This window comes from Carica papaya, chromosome 4 (assembly GCF_054855325.1).
Source record: "Carica papaya isolate Zhongbai chromosome 4, ASM5485532v1, whole genome shotgun sequence".
Taxonomy (NCBI): Eukaryota; Viridiplantae; Streptophyta; class Magnoliopsida; order Brassicales; family Caricaceae; genus Carica; species Carica papaya.
The window spans coordinates 27,562,942-27,579,542 of record NC_142312.1 but is presented as its reverse complement, the minus strand read 5'-3'; the positions used below and the strand labels follow the sequence as shown (position 1 = coordinate 27,579,542).

Below are 16,601 nucleotides of genomic sequence, written 5' to 3'. Positions count from 1 at the left end.
CCTTAATATCAAGAAAGTAAGACATTAACCCCATATCTCTCATCTCAAAGTGGACAATCATATCCTCCCTAAATTCTGACAGGAGTCTTGAATTATTACTGATGAAAATCAAATCATCCACATAAAAGCAAATGACAACAATATCTCCATCCTTGTCTGTCTTGATATATAAAGTATGTTCGTAGGGACATTTTTGGAAACCATGATCAAGAAATAGGTGTCAATACTAGTATACCATACCTTTGGCGCTTGTTTAAGCCCATATAAAGCCTTATTCAACCGATAAACTTTATCTTCTTCACCTTTCTTCTCATAGCCAGGTGGTTGTTTATCATACATATCTTCTTCGAGTACACTATTTAGAAATGCTGACTTTACATCTATTTAATATATTTTCCAATAATTTTGGACAGCAAGTGAAATAATCACACGCACACTATCAAATCTAGCAACATGAGCAAATACTTAAAAGTAATCAATACCTGACTTTTGTTTGTATCCTTTTACAACTAGCCTTGTTTTAAACAGTTCTACTTATCTGTTAGGCTTGTACTTTTTCTTGTATACCCATTTGACTCCAGTTGACTTCTTTTCATTCCATAGAGTAATTAATTCCCATGTATTATTCTTCTCAATATCAATTATCATGTATTATTCCACCGATCATCATTAGACCCTTCTTTGAATACTATTGGATCATAATCTACAAAGAAAACATAATGAACAACATCTCCATCATCAGTAGGATTATTACTAACTTCATAATCCTTTAAATAGTTAGGTGGACGATGATCTCGTTGTGAATGTCTTAGTACAGGAGGAGAAGAAGCTTCTGGAGCGACACTTGATGATTCTTCAGAAACTAGAGGAGAAGACTGCTCGCCAGTGCGATTACTTATTTTTATTTCATTATTTATGAACACTAGAATTGATAGTGATCTCTTTTATTCTTCAGACCATTCTCATACTCCATCTTCATCAAAAGTAACATCGCGACTAATGATTACCTTTTGGGTCTTTGGGTTGTACAGCTTGTAGCCCTTTATTTCCATGCTATAACCAATAAAATGCATTTGTCTGCTTTATCATCAAGTTTCTTCCTTAATTCAACTGGTATATGTGAATAAGTGATACAACCAAACACCCTCATATGCCTTAAATTAGGCTTTTGTCCGCTCCATACTTCTTGTGGTGTTTTATCACGAACACTTTTAACAGGACATCTGTTTAAAATATAAACTGCACAAGCAACCGCTTCTGCCCAAAAACTCTTAGGAAATTTCTTACAATGCATCAGGCTTCTCACCATGTCCGTAATAGTTCTATTTTTTTATGCCACTCTGTTTTGGTGAGGAGTATATTTAGCTGTTAACTGATATTTAATTCCATGTTTTCTTAAGAAATCATCACAAACAATACATTCTGTGCCTCTATCAGTTCTTAAAGTTATGAAAAAATAATCACTTTGTCTTTTAAAATATGCCACAAAATTCTTAACTATTCCACATGTATCCGATTTATGCTTCAAAAAATATACTCATGCCTTTCTACTAAAATCATCAATGAAAGTAATGAAGTACTTGTTACCTCCATTAGAAGGAGTGTCCACCTAGCATAAATCTGAATGCACAAGCTCAAGTGGTTTTTGGCTCTCCATGCTTGCTTTGTAAGGAATGGATCTCTGTGTTTATTCCCTAAGACACAATGCTCACAAAGTTGGTCAAGAACTTGAATAGTTGGTAAGTCTGAAATCCACTCTTTATTTACAAGAAATTTGATACGCCCAAAATTCAAGTGCCCGAGCCTTATATGCTATAGCCAATTATCATTGACAATCACAAAATTATAGTTAGAGGCATTACCATAATTAATTTGCATTCGAAATAAATGGTTGGATGACATTTTTATCTTCAAGATCATTCATTTTTTTGTGTCACTTACAGTGCACCCGTGTTTGTTGAAACACAAATCATAACCCTTTTCTGCTGATTGTCCCACGCTTAACAGATTTTGACAAATAGTAAGAGCATAGTAAACTTCGAAAATATAATCTGCATATCCATTGTTTAATTTAATTGCAATTCTTTCTTTTTCTAAAATTAAGACTTCATGGTTGTCACTTAATTCACTGAAGAATGAAACGATTCATCAAATTTAGAGAATACTTCCTTATTTCAACTCAGGTGATTGCTACAACCTGAGTCTAACAACCACTGATTATTGTTACTTCTATTACTATCGTGAGCTGCCATCAATAAAGTCTCTACACTACTATTTTGGGCTACCTCGACCTGATTTTTTTTTATGTTCTGATCTCCTTGCACAACACTCTCTACTATAATGACCATATGTTTTACAATTATGACACTGAAAATGTGATTGACATTGGACGCGAGACTTACCTTGAGAAGATTCATTTTCTCTTGCTCATTGTCTTGATGTCGTTCTAAAATTTCATCTTCCTTTGCCTTTGAAATTTTAGCCTCTTTGACTATATTATGATCTAGGTGTCTCATCCTTTAAATTTAATTTAGCCTTTAAAGCTTGTTCTATTGTGCTTGGAGATCTTTCATTCATCCATATCTCCCGTGACTCTAATGAAGCTTGTAAATCATTAAGGGTCATGGTGTCCAAGTTTTTGAACTTTTTAATAGCTGTCACCACGTAGTCGAATCGACTTGACAATATATGTAAGAGCTTCTCCATAACATCTCTCTCATTTATTTGATCTCCATTAGTTTTCATTTCATTTATTAACTTCTCCATTTGTAAAAAATAATCATGAATACGTTCATCTTTACATTGCTTCATTAGCTCGAATTGTTTTCTCAATCCTTACAGTTGTGTTCGTTTGACTGGATTTACACCTTCATATGTTTTGAGTAAAATATTCTAAGCCTCTTTTGTTGTTTTGGTATGAAATATATTTTTCAGTACCGACAGTTCCACAGACTGACAAATTAAAATTAAAGTATTCTCATTTAATGAATGATCACGAACCAAGTCTTATAAACATGTTGTTGACAACTTTTCCTTTTCAGCAAAACCATTATCTAAAATTTTGTCATAACCATTGCTTCTCAAACACAGGTCCATTAAGTGTTTCTATATCGTAAAATTATTTTTGTCATAAAACTTAAAAATTGATGACTGCACTGGTTAAATTTGGACTTCTGTTATTGAACTAGAAGCTATATTAATCAAACCTTACTGTTCTAATACTAGATGTTGATAATTTAATTTTATTATAATTACCTAGAGAATAAATTTATAAATTAAAAGATAATCAATACTTTATTAATAGTGTAGCGCCCGGGAAATTGAAGAAAAAAAAAATAAAAATAAAAAAGGGGCGCGCGCCACGTCAGCAGCCACGTCAGCAGACCCAGTCAGCAGTCCTGGCCAACCAGGACCTGCCACGTGGCAAAACCACGTCAACCGGGGACGGGCCACATTGGCGATCCGCGTGCGCGAGATCGGACGGCCCAGATCAATCGCGCGCACGGACGGCCCAGATCAATCGCGCGCACGGACGGCCCAGATTTAATCGCACGGACGGCCCAGATTTAATAAAAAACGGACGGCCCAGATTAAATCAAAATGGACAGCTGAGATCAAAAGGCAAAAGGGTATAAATAAGACCCCACACCAGACCCCAAACCCTAGCCGCCTGCCCTCGCTGGAGAAGACGAACCAGAAGCCGGCCACCGCCACCCGGCGCCGAACCGGAGGGATTTCCGACCGCCGATCGAGGTAAAATTCATACCCTCGACTCGTTTTTCCACGCTGATTTCCCCAGTGGCCAAATCGGAGCCAAAATTCCGGCCAAACGGCCGAAAGCCAGCGGCGCCACCGCGCCCCTCCTCAGTTTTTGCCTCCGATGAGGCCCTTCCCGGCCTCCGTTTAATGCAATTTTTATATCACCGTGATCACCATTCTTTTCTCTACAGGTTGATCGGAGCCGAATCACCAAAACACGAACTTCACCGGAGAGCCACCGCACTCGAGAGCACCGCTACCGGTAAGCTTCGATTTTCCGTAAATTTTTGGCCCCCCGAGGGCCGTAGGGTTATTTTACGCAGGAACCAATGCGAGTGTGGCCGAATTCGGACAGAAACGGCCGAAAACGGCCAACCCGAGGCGAACCGCCGCCGCTTGCGGCGGCGCCGTCGCCGGAGCACAGCGGGGCCGCCGTGCCGGAGTTGCAATATTGGCCGAAAGGGGCCCTGGGCCTAATTTGGAATTTTTTTTGGAACACGTGCAGGTACCAATAGTGTGTTTCAGTTCCCCGGGAAAAATTCAGGAAAAATTAGGGACAGCCTGCAAGCGCACTGTGAAGCCGTGTTCGGACCCCGAAACGAGTAAGGACCCCTCACTCTATTTCCTATCACGGTCTTAAAGTTCAATAAATGATAAAACGGTATTTCATAAATCAACGAATGTGTGAAATTGCTTAAGGTCGCTAATGGAGCCCGAGTCTAGTGTGTTTGTTGGTTAACTGTTATTTGGCTTGTTTTACAGTTTTAAATGCAGCATGAGGTTTGATGTTTTTATTTTATAGTTTCGTGTGCATATTTTACTATTTTACTGACTATGGATTGAATGATTGGGATATTGATACTGTATGTTGTCTGTTTGCCATAAATTATCGTCTTGCTTGTTTGTATGTGTATTGATAATGCTGACTGAGGGAAAAAGAGAATGAAAGATTATGTAAATGGGTAATTGTATAATGTGGTCAGCCTAACTAGATATCCTAGGAGATGGTGGACGGACCGGGTCCGTAGGGAACCCTACCGGGATTGTGGTCTCCCATACCGGACGGGGTATGGAGATCTTATGTATTTTGGCGCCCATACCGGACGGGGTATGGGGACGACCCGTTTCACCCTCATACCGGACAGGGTAATGAGGTTTATGGTTTTGGCGCTCATACCGGACGGGGTATGGGGACGGCCCTGGAATATGATTTTAAGTGTTAAGGGTTAACGGGTAGCGGGACCCCTATGGATCCCCATGGATACTAGTGGGCTGGTAAATGAGGAAAATATATTGTGTAACGATTGAATTTCGAAAGGCTTGATAAGTATTACGTTATACAGTTTATACATGATTTCATGATGATAATGATGTTATAGTTTTCGTATATTGTCTTATGAATTTCACCGGGTAAGTGAATGGTAAATGTTTTATTATTGATAAAAGGTTTTGTTGTAAATTATGCTCCATTGGTCTTTTTGTGTTTTCTACCCACCTTTACCTCCGTGACGGTGAGATATCGTGATGTCCTTACTGGGTTAGTGTAGCTCATTCCTTATTTAATCATTTCAGATCAGGAAGAAATTGTTCCCGAGCCGGTTCCGCAGGAGGACGACGAAGGGGACGCCTAAAGACTCCATAGTCATATTTGTAGCTTTTACTTTCAAGTTTCTCCTTTAGGTAGTTTAATCTTTTATATTGTGAGTACGTTTTTTGTTTTAGTGTAAGGGATGTTAATCGAATTTTTGACTTCGCTTCCGCATTTGATATTTTTAATATACATTCCATTATGAATTTTCGGGGCTGTTACAAATAGAAAGAACATAAGTTTTACAATATTTACAAGACAAAATTTCACATCCTAAACCCGTTATGCATTAGCTTGTTGAAGCTAATAATTATCACTTAATTTTTTTCACCTCATGTCCTAAATATTTTTTTTTCTCACACTTATCTGTATTTTCACTTTTTCTAAACCTATTTATATAAGTAAAAAGGTGTCGTTTTGACTTCACATTCTTTATTGTTGTCGTTCATTTTTTCTCTTTATTGTTGTCACTTTACCTTTACCTTTTTTTATTGTTGCTGCTTCACCTTCGCCTCTTCATTATAAATTAATTAAAGTTTTAATTTCAAATATTAATTAAATCAAGTTTAATTATCCAACAATTATTTTCTTAACTAGCATCCATTAATTTTATTATCCCATTTATCAGGAAAAAATAGTGATATAACAAAGTTACGAGTTAAATAATGATAAATTACTTATAAGGTGTAGAAAAAATTAAATTATATAAATGTTTCATAAATAAGAAAAATTATGAGTTAAAAAGTAAATAATCAAGTTCCCAAGTTAAAAGGTAAAAGTAAAAGCAAAAGAACTGCCTTTTTTATATAACAGAGTAAAAAATTGTCAATTGAGTTTTACAATAAGAAGCCATTCCTTGACAAGATGGCGAGAGGAGGAACAAAATAGTGCATTGTCCATTTAGATTACCCTAACAACTCAGGAAGTCAAGAGCTAGCTCTCAGTAAGTTTTGATTCCACATACTCTCACTATGCTCTCTTAGAAGCATCACATTCACATTGATTTGCTAACATTAATTTTGTATAGTGACAAAGTAATTATGCAATGTCAAGTGATTAGTACACAAAATTACTAAGATTGCTAAAATTTTAGAAAATTACTCTAGGAAACTAGAATTCTCCTTGATTTTCACTGAATCTGTAACCTGACACCAGATCGATCCATTCGGAAGGCGACACCAACTTGATCCAGAATCATGTCATGACAGTACCAAGGATCGCCATTTCTTCAAGCATCAAATAGCCAATTACTCGTGTCCTATATGGACACAGTGGAGATAATACCGGTCATGTTGAGGTAGTTAAGCTTTTGAAAAACAAAGTCGACCCCAGTCAGCAGCTGCACCCGGAAAATAGGACAGTGAAGTGTAGCGCACCCTTGCACTTGTAGTTCTAAGCTTATTGTATATGCTATTTCATGGTGAATCCTCCACTGCTACAATCTTTTTCTCTTAAGATATATAATAGCAGTTTATATTATATAAACAATTGGTTTCTTGGCTTTTCTTGCTCCTCTTTCTGCTTGGTATGTTCCTTCAAAAAGCGATAGTGTATCATATTCTTAAAATCCGAGTTAACTTGGAAACCTGCAAAAGCAGACAAGCTTCATTTAGAAACTAAAGAAATGCTCAGGCATCTCTTGCTTAACCAAACACAAAAAAAGGAGAAACAAGAAGCCAAGTAACTGTCATTTATCATCTTATCGACTTGTAAATAATATGTATATGGGTTGTACCCCCTTGGTACCAACGCGAACAACACATTTCTATACATTTATTTCAAAAAAAAAAGAAGAAAGTACCTCTGGACCTGAATGCTTATAGACCTAGCCAACTAGGTATTTAAGTTTAAACAAGTTTATGTACAAAGAGGAATTCTTATGAGAAACTCGACAAGTAAAACCAATATACATGGGAGTGACCAAGTCGGATCTGGGTTACTAGGATTCATATAGAAGAAGATACCAGGGGTTAGACCTCTCATACGAGCAATTCAAAGGAAGCGTATTGTAAAATTGATGCCCAGTTCAACAATAGAAAAATTACCAACCTGGGCAGTCCTGGAAGGTAGAAATACTTCTAAGCAGTATGGTAGACCATCAACTCTGTAAAGAGAGCCAGATTCAGATAGAAGGAACAAAATCACCCAAAATACAAGGCAAAGAACTGAAGTACAGAACTTCAATTGGTATAAGTTTTCAGAAACTGTTACAAAGAAGATGATTACAATAATATTATTAATAATTACCTTCTGTTAATTGTTCTTTGAATATAATGGTTCTCCTTTAGAAGACCCTGACCTCCATATTTCAGTTCATCAGAGTTCAATATCACCTGTAAATCGAGAAGCAAAACTCGTTAATCTGCAGGATATCTAACATCTAAACAAAAGAGGCCAGTAAAAAGCATTTTTCTCTTGTATCATGAAATGGTTTGTGTTTGTCCCAACAAAGAGATGTTCTATATCCTCAAACAGAGACATGTAAAAACATGTATAATAGTTCATAAATATCCCAAAAGATGCAAATTCGCACGATCAGATAATAGAGAAATAGGGATTCTGCACCTTATCAACTAAAGGATACAGAAACACTTACTTGATACTCTCCAGCTTCTTCTACTCCCACATTGTATCCTTCATAAGAATCTGTTGGATGAAAGTTGAATACAAAGAGAAAAGGACCTCGTACGTAGGATATTACCTGTATGTGAGAAACATCTCTTTATTACAAAAAAATCTATATACTTTAAAACGTTTTTTTGGCTGGATGGTAGGTATCATCTCTTTCTAGGAGGAACAGGCCGTGTGTATCTCTGTCTTCTTTAGGAAGTTATTAAGAAGTTGTATTATTATTAGTGTGCAGTTACCACTTGGAGTGTTCATCGATCTGGTACGAGACCAAAGTGAACCAAACTTAAATATTTTCTTTTCCAAAACTGCGTTTTAATTTTTTTTTTAATTATTTCTAATTTTGGTTCTATATTGCTTGGACGGAGTACTAAACCAAATATTGTTTTGTGGTCCGGACTGTTTGGCCAGTTTTCCAGTCCTAAAAGGTCCAATTTTTTGGTTCAGATCAGAACATAAACATCCCTAGCTGGCACTTGATTAATGAAATGTCTGAATTTTTATTCTAATTAAAAAAAATTATATGCCTAAGAACGCTTAAAGTTTATAGAATACTGCAAAAACAGAATTTGTGATATTTTGATTTTTCTTCTTCAACTCCTGGAAATTTTGATTGTCTTTGTGCAAAAGCATATAAAGATAACGCACCAACACAAATCTAACGTAAAGGTAGTTAACAAGGTGCTAATTTGACAGATTCAAATAAGCAGGACGAAAGACAGAAAACATGCTTTAGATGAACATCTTTCGGAACAACAGAAATGAATGGAAGAGAATATAACAATACCATATTTGTGTCATTCACGTGGTGAATGTTGGGTAAACCTCTTGACAGTACCCTCTCTGATTCATCCAAGTTCATCAACTCCTAGGAGGAAAGAAACACTAACTGAATTAGTTAGCAATGCTATCAACATATATCTCAATCAGAAAATGAATTGAATTCTTATTCAAGGAAAAGAAAAGACTAGTCAGTAACTTTTACCAAGAAACTCAAGTCACCTAACAATTTTTCGAGTATACCTCCACAAATTTAGCAGACAAGTCTTGAAAAATATGTTATATACCAAAGAGAGGACCTTTTCAACAACAAATACCTATTATATTTCACTAAAAGCAACATTTTGTCATTTTGTGATGCACGTCTATGCTAACAATGAAATTTCGAATGAAGCATATTGCATATAGTTCCTTGGTCAGATCCAGCTTAACCATTTCTTTATCTTTTTCAAGTGTATTTTTAAGCTTAAGAAGGATCCTGTCTCTGCAAAACTTAAATCTCTCTTTTTCCCTCTTGACGAAAGTCATTTTGAGAACATTATTTTTCCAGTAATTACTAAGTCTATGGAAGTACATTGCTTTTGCAGTTGGGTTGGAGGGAAATGAGGAGTGATGAAATCAAGTTAATATACATGATAAACATTGGATACAATCCTTCAGTTAAATTGAAGTTGAAATGAGATCATAACAATTATGCATGTGGTAACAAGGTTTTGTAATAAAAAATGACAGAATAGAGACCTTATCAAAGGAAAACAAATCTTGATGCACTCCGGCAGCCAGCAGGTCCCACTGACGGTTGGCAAGTGAGAAGGAGAAATTGTTGCTTCGCATTGGGAATTCGACCCTCTAGCATAATAAAAAATCATTAACTATAAGAAATACATTAATTGTATAGTTAATTGAATAAGTAGCCGCACCTTAGGATGCCCAAATTCATTGCCCATAAAGTTGAGGTAAGCGTGGCCACCAATTGTAAATGTAATCAATCTTATCATCTGGCTCAAGATAATATAAAACAAACTACGAGTTAATATATGAAATTAAAATCCTGATAAATAACTAGTAAAAGAATAAATAAATCCATTTGATTGCATATTCAGTTGCTATATCTTCTCTCCAGACCTATTAAAATTATAGCTGATGCCAACAGAGGATGAAGAGAAAAAAAGGAGAATAGTAGCATACTTTGTGCAATGAACACCCTCTAAGCAATGACTCCTTTGAGCCAGGAGAATCCTTCTTGATTTTGCCAAACAATATCTCTGCAAATGAGCACCCTCCAGATATTGACTGACAAACAAGATTGAAATGAAAGGATGTAGGATCAAAAAAACCCTGTTGAATACTGTTCTTTTTCCGAATAATATTCTGGAAAAGGTAATTCATCCAGAAAGCGGGATCAAAGAAGATTACTTGGTTGTGATTTTCAGCATAGATAAGCATCTTCTCTGGATATTGTCTGTCTGCAATTAATGTGGTAACAATCTGCAAATTGTAAAGAAATTGTTAAGAACATAAAAACAGAGTCACATTTTTCCACATAACCAAAGAAATAAAGAAATACAACCTTGCTCATCCTCCATTCATGATCAGGTACATTTTCAAGAAGAGAGAACCACATCTCTGATGCAGAAAGATTGACATAATAATCAAATCCAAGTCCACCTTGAGAAGTTGGGTCACATAGTCCAGGGTAAAATGTTGCCTAAACAATGAGATAAATGAGACCTTATTGGAATTCAATGGTATTCAAATAACTATACGTTAATATTCTCCTAGTTCCACCATTTTAGGCAATTAATAATAGTAGCCATGAAATTCCAAGAGTGGGTTAAAATATTAAGTTTTACTTTTGCTAAGGTTGGCCTTGACAACTAAATAATACCATATTTAGTAGTGCAGAATAACATTCCAAAAAAATCCAAGAATTCCCAGATTCAAGACGAATCGTGCTAAATCAGAGATGATACAATGAAATAACTCTCTGCATGCACTCTGGCCTTTTTGCTGTCTTAAACTCATAAGATACAAGATTTCCAATTATTCCCGCATAGAATGTGCCAGACAAGGCACGTAAACTTCCTGACACCGGAGGTAATATCAAGATAGTACAGCATTCCTCTTTTTCCCCTCCATTTGGATTGCTTTAGAAGTGGATACTGGTCTACGCCAGCTTGAAAGATACAGCATGGTATCTGTATCTTTCACACTTACCATTAAACCTAGGTCGAAGCATGAACCCGCCTAAAACCATTAGTTCCGATTCCAGCCCATATGGTAACAAATAAGTTGTAAGTCCTTCAAAATGAAAAAGAAACAAGGTCCAACTGTCTTGTGAAATAATCTGAAAAAGCAAAAATGATTAAGTTCCTATAGCATCACAAGAAAACACAGGTACTTACATCTTCAGCGATAGTAATTATATTAGGATGCAGAGCGTGAAGGATCTCATTGGCCAACATGAGATACATTAGAGCATCTCTATCAACATATTGATTACAGTATCTGCAGTATAACAAAAGTCATTTCCAACGCAATTCATAATCAACCAAACATGAATTTTCAAATGGAAGAAAAAGTTCCATTCCAAGAATGAAAAGAAGTATGATTCTGTGAGAAGGCTTCATTTCTTTCTGTTTAATAAAGAGAAGAAAATTAGAATCAGCATAATGCCTTCTCCAACATATACCTCTTATTACCCCCAGTCAAGACCAATAACTGATTTAGAAATCTTCTGATTGATGACATATACTTAACATTATTAAACCATTGAAGAAAAGCTAAGATATGCTTTATTGATCTCAATATTCCCTATCTTGTTAGTTTATCTTGCTATATTCACCTAGAAAACTTGACTAATATATTAGCCATTTGTCTATTATGGAAATCTAAAATTTAAGTAATATGATTGACATCAAAAGAAACAGTTCAAATGACTTACTCCTCCAAGTCACCAGTAAAAGAAGCAAAACCGTTGTGGGTGTAAATCATTGATCCAAGCGAATGAAACTGGAAACCATCAATTTTATACTCCTCAACCCACCTGCACATATTATCTGTCATCAATATCTATCATAAGATCATGCCGAGTAACTTTGCAATTCCAAAAATGATCAATAGTGTATGAGAAGTGTCATAATCCTGTGTCTTGGGTCAGATCAACAGTCATTTCACACTGAAGTCCCTAAGCAAGCTAGAATCTTGCTTGCTCGATTTCCAGCCTTGACAGCATATATTGAGGTTCATTCAAGAGAACCTCGGATCTTAAAGTAAAACCCTGAATTTTTAGGTTGAAATAAACATATTTGTATTGATCATAATAAGCATATTTTTAGGAAGTTATTAGAGTTAGATACCTATTAGACAAACAGGACTCTTAAAGTTTTATTAAACTTTAAAAAAAAAAAAGTTAAAATTCTTCCTAAATAAGATTCTTAAATAGTCATCCTAAACAGTCAAAGACCTGCCATAACAATTCTTCTTTCCTTAGCCACCACTTCTTCCCTGCCCATGGGTCCTGCAGGTATAAACTATTCCCATGAACCTGTTTGACTTATCAGCGGCGGTATCCGTGAAAGAAGTCAGCACAGAGGAGAAATATAAAGGAGATAATAAAAAATGAAGAAAAATCAAAGATGCCACTGGCCATTGTATTGCGTCAGAACTTAAGAAATGGGAACAGTTGTGCTCCACTTTTACCAGTTCAAATTAGAGAGCAGAAAATGCAGCACATCAAGATCACCATATTTGAACATTCTAGTGCCCCAGTATTTATGATGCCCTCGTTTACCTGTTGAAGAACAGGTAATTCCATAAGAAAGATAAGTAACCATGCAAGTCAACTGCACAACTATTGACTTTTTGAAAGCAAAAGAAACAACAAACCAATCTGAAGGGATACATGTTCATAGACAATATGAGGAAGGGAGAAACCTGTATGAAAGTAGCAGTCATTTGATCCATCAAAAAGTGAAAGTCCCACCATCTCATCAGCAGCTGAGTATGAATGAACAATATCCAAGAAAACCAGCATTCCTAATCCTGTAAAGTGGAAAAGAAGAAATATATCACAATTGTGTAAGCTCGATTGACAGTAACCAGCAAACTCAATGCTTAATGAAAGGGCAAACAATTTATGGTCTAATTTGCAATACGAGATGCTTGACTAAAGGAATCTATACCATCAACACAGCCATATTACAGTATCATGAATCAGTGCTCCTTCCAAAGGCAAATTTTTTCTCATTCACATATGGTAGGTTGTGAACTGGCTGAAAACTCAATTTGCCATTTTGTTTATGTTGATCCATACCAGAAAACAATTATGTAAATCAAATACCATATAAATTACTACCCAGCATCATACTTCACCATATGCCTTATCTAATGATAGAAAATGAGAGACAAGTATAACTGCACGGTAACTTATAAGTTATAAAGCTAAGTGAAATCTGTTAGCAACTTGCGGGGAAAAATAAAGAGAAATTAAAGAAACATATGAAATATGAAGAACTTTAACCATGTGCTTCATCCACCAAGTGCTTGAAGTCCTCAGGGGTGCCATATCGGCTACTAACAGCATACAAATTGGTGACCTGAAAATTGAGCACAGATTAAAAATGTGTCGCAACTATCAGGGCTACAATTTAGACTGACTTCTGAATCAAACACATTAAACAGGCAACTGTTGGTTATATAGGTATATCTTCTAGAACAAAGTTCATGTTTTTTTTATTAAATAATGTATCAATTAAAACAGTTATTTTCTATTTTGCATAGTTTAATATCCAAAACTAATGCAGATGGCTGTGATTCAGGAAGCTACAAATTAAGTACAAAGAATATCTGGAGCATTACAGAAAAACCAATACAGAAATGTTTCAACTCACTCTATAACCAACAGTGAAATAATCTTTGTGCTCAACAATTCCAATCAATTTGATTGCATTATATCCAGCTGCTTTTACATGAGGGATGACCTGGAATGCCGTGAAACAAACATGAGTACCATACAGCAATTTGGTTATAAATGCAAACAATGTAACAACCAGCCAGCCACCTTCTCAGTAAAATCACTGAAAGAAGATATCTTTGGTTCACTTCCACTAATCCCAACATGGCATTCATATATACGCAATGACTTCTGAACTTTTGGTGGGGTGTTTTTCCATTTGTATGCAAACTCAGGTGGTGGTTCCCAGTGTATTGCATAGGCTTGCTTTCCATTATCATCTGTGTCAGTAACATTGTTCAGATCAAATAAGTAAAATGTTACATGGAAAGCAATTTAAAGTTGCTGCAGCATTTTTCCACTTTTTAACACCATTAATTCTTAAGGAAAATTCTCTACTCACGTATGTAGAAAAGCAGATCATGGGACTAATGAAAAGGAGAATCAAAAGCTTAAGATGGCGACTTATTTGGTTTTGACAAAACAATTTTTGATTGCTCCACTTCTTTATTTTCAAACTAATATCTTTTTATCTATAACTTAACTGAAGCGATTACTTAGCTATCAGATGCTCAGGATAAGTACCAGGCTGCACATATGTAGCCCAAGGTGGAACTCGCTCTAGTGGTCCATCAGGAGTGTTGAAATAGACTCTATACTTGCTTCCGTGAGGAATACCTGGAAAATATTTTTTCAACCATGCCTGTCTTCCTTTTCGTGTCTCTAGCCAGTATGGCAAGGGAGGCTTCTTTGCACGAAATTTCTCTTTCCAAGCAGGATCGCTTACAATATTAAAAATGTCATATTCTTTTCCATTATCAATGACATCAAATGGAGGCAAGTTACTTGGTGGATCATCTTTATGTTGCTCTTTCCATGCTTTATATCTTGTTTCAGCATCTGGTATGTCTCCCAACTCCTCGATCGTTTGAGGGCCATTAGGGCCAAATAATTGCTCATACAACTTTGCTGGCACTTCAAATCGGTTTTTTACAAACCGGTCTTCTCCAGGTTCCCAGTATTCATCACTTGCTTTCTGGAAGACCTCCCCAATTGTAATACCACTGTCACCTTTATCATAGTCATCTACATAGTTATACTGTTGAAAATAGAGTTCATCTGGCTCTTGCCCTTCTCTTAATTTATCCTCCAGAATGATAAACCAGTATCCATAATCATCACGGCCAAAATGACCCTCTCTTGCAGCATTCTCCGCTGGCGACCACCCATTGAAGTCACCAACTAGTGCACAATACCGAGCACCTGCGCTCAACATGCTTAGTTTTCACATATGACTCGAATGATGCACCATGAGATCAGAAAAAGATGGAAGACAGCTTTCTCAAATATTCAGCAACTAGTTGCAAAAAGTTCCAAGAGGTAATAATTGTTGAAGTTAAAATTTTCATAGAAGGTTAAACAAATAAATAACTTAAATATGTAAAACTTACAAATTGTCTATGAAATTCCATCATAAGGGAAATGTGAGTCAAACCTGGAGCCCATTCCATAAAATCTACTCGATGTTCCATGTGCCGATGCATACCCAATATCTCAAATCTAGGCAAAATTACCAATATACACATAAGAACCGAGCCATGCGAAAAATATTTTGGACATTAATCATCCTAGCATTTCCTTGAAAAGAGAAGCGATGAATCAATCCAATTACTAAACCAAAACTACGAGATCAAATAAAATGCCAATAGGATTTAACCAACCCTGAGGCAAAATCTCTGAGATTGAAGTGACGTTTAAAAATTTCATCTTTAAGGTCCTTCAAGGCCTTGTGCCTGCAAAATTGATATAAGAAAGAATACTTGGCTTTGAGCAAAGTAAAAAGACAAATAATAATCCAGAAAGCAGAGATAAAGAGAGGAAACCCCCTGCCTTCTTCAATATGCTGATGATTACATACATAAACACATATGCGCAAACATAAATGCATATTTACATATATGTGTGTGTGTGTGTGTGTGTGTATCTCGATTCCTATAAAGGAAAACAAAAGTAAGGCAATGGTTGGAAGTACAAATATTCTAGCTCCTATAACATGAATAACAACTCAAAAAATCACGCTTTGTCCTTTCTGCTTTATTTCTCTCAGCAACCAAACGTGCCATCCCCGTATTCCAGTTCCCCAAGAAATAGCAGCAGCTATTATCAGCATTATTAGCTTCCCTCCTCGCTTTTCCTAATAAACTGTGTTTTGGGTAAAATATTTTACCTTTCACGGAGAAACTGAGAAAATAATTTATGGGTAATTCCCTGTCTGGTGAGGAACCCAACTGGGTCAATTCCCTTTTCACCACCACTCGCGCTTTTCTTCTTCTTTGTGCGTTGTTGTTGTTGAGGCTGGTCAGCTGCTGAGCATCTGATCTTTACATGGATTTTCTTCGAAAAACTGATTCTCTGAGACCTTCTTCGGCACTGAAAACGAAAATGAAGGTCGTTTGGGTTAAGAGAAATTTTGGTTTGGAGAGAAAGTGAATTCATTCTTCTTGTGAGCCAGTTTTGCAGAGAGAAAGTAAGTGAGACGTTGAGGTTTTTAGATAAGAGGCGGGGGATTTGCTTGCTCAGAGGGAGAGAGGTTTTTGAGTCGACACGGCAGCGAGAAAGACGCCGAGGAAGTGAGTTCGACTCGCTATAATTTAATTATTCGAATTATTTTACTCCAAAGTGTACTCCTTGGATATGAAAACATTTTACAAAAGGGAAAATTTTATATACTCCGTTAAGTAAAAGATAATAATAAAATATTTTTCTATTTTATTTTATTATAAAAATTGTCATCTGGGTTATTAATCTGATTAAAAAATTTAATAACTTTATAATCATTTAAAATTATTATTATATTATTTTATTGTAAATTAATTACCAGATAACTGTATG

At 36.0% G+C, this 16,601-nt stretch overlaps 1 protein-coding gene across 4 annotated transcripts; it reads right to left on the bottom strand.

Moving 5' to 3' along the window:
* Nucleotides 1–6,126: 6,126 nt before the first annotated feature.
* On the bottom strand, nt 6,127–16,389 carry EMB2729 (Alpha amylase family protein). Of its 4 annotated transcripts, XM_088218629.1 has the most exons (21): nt 15,937–16,384; nt 15,431–15,502; nt 15,205–15,269; nt 14,295–14,972; nt 13,818–13,990; nt 13,648–13,737; nt 13,278–13,353; nt 12,692–12,799; nt 12,458–12,548; nt 11,700–11,801; nt 11,161–11,263; nt 10,326–10,463; nt 10,172–10,243; nt 9,944–10,048; nt 9,676–9,753; nt 9,497–9,604; nt 8,763–8,843; nt 7,944–8,048; nt 7,595–7,680; nt 7,397–7,451; nt 6,127–6,933 (listed from the first exon to the last, which is right to left on the bottom strand). In XM_088218629.1, exons 1-21 carry the CDS (start codon nt 16,203–16,205, stop codon nt 6,901–6,903), a joined length of 2,688 nt encoding a protein of 895 aa, XP_088074755.1. In that variant the 5' UTR covers nt 16,206–16,384; the 3' UTR covers nt 6,127–6,900. The 4 variants fall into 4 exon arrangements, 1 of the variants encoding a protein (XP_088074755.1); XR_015818650.1 differs by lacking the exons at nt 6,127–6,933; nt 7,397–7,451; nt 7,595–7,680 and having other exon boundaries at nt 8,763–8,860; nt 9,497–9,627; nt 15,937–16,389; XR_015818651.1 differs by lacking the exons at nt 6,127–6,933; nt 7,397–7,451; nt 7,595–7,680 and having other exon boundaries at nt 7,981–8,048; nt 9,497–9,627; nt 15,937–16,388.
* Between the last annotated feature and the right edge of the window lie 212 nt (nt 16,390–16,601).

Excerpts from the sequence above, each read along its gene's own strand:
- EMB2729 (XM_088218629.1), bottom strand. The coding sequence starts at position 16,205 with ATGAATTCACTTTCTCTCCAAACCAAAATTTCTCTTAACCCAAACGAC. Across the intron at positions 8,049-8,762 it reads ACGTGAATGACACAAATATG|GTAATATCCTACGTACGAGG; the intron begins GTATTGTTATAT and ends TCTCACATACAG. Across the intron at positions 7,452-7,594 it reads CAAAGAACAATTAACAGAAG|AGTTGATGGTCTACCATACT; the intron begins GTAATTATTAAT and ends CTCTCTTTACAG.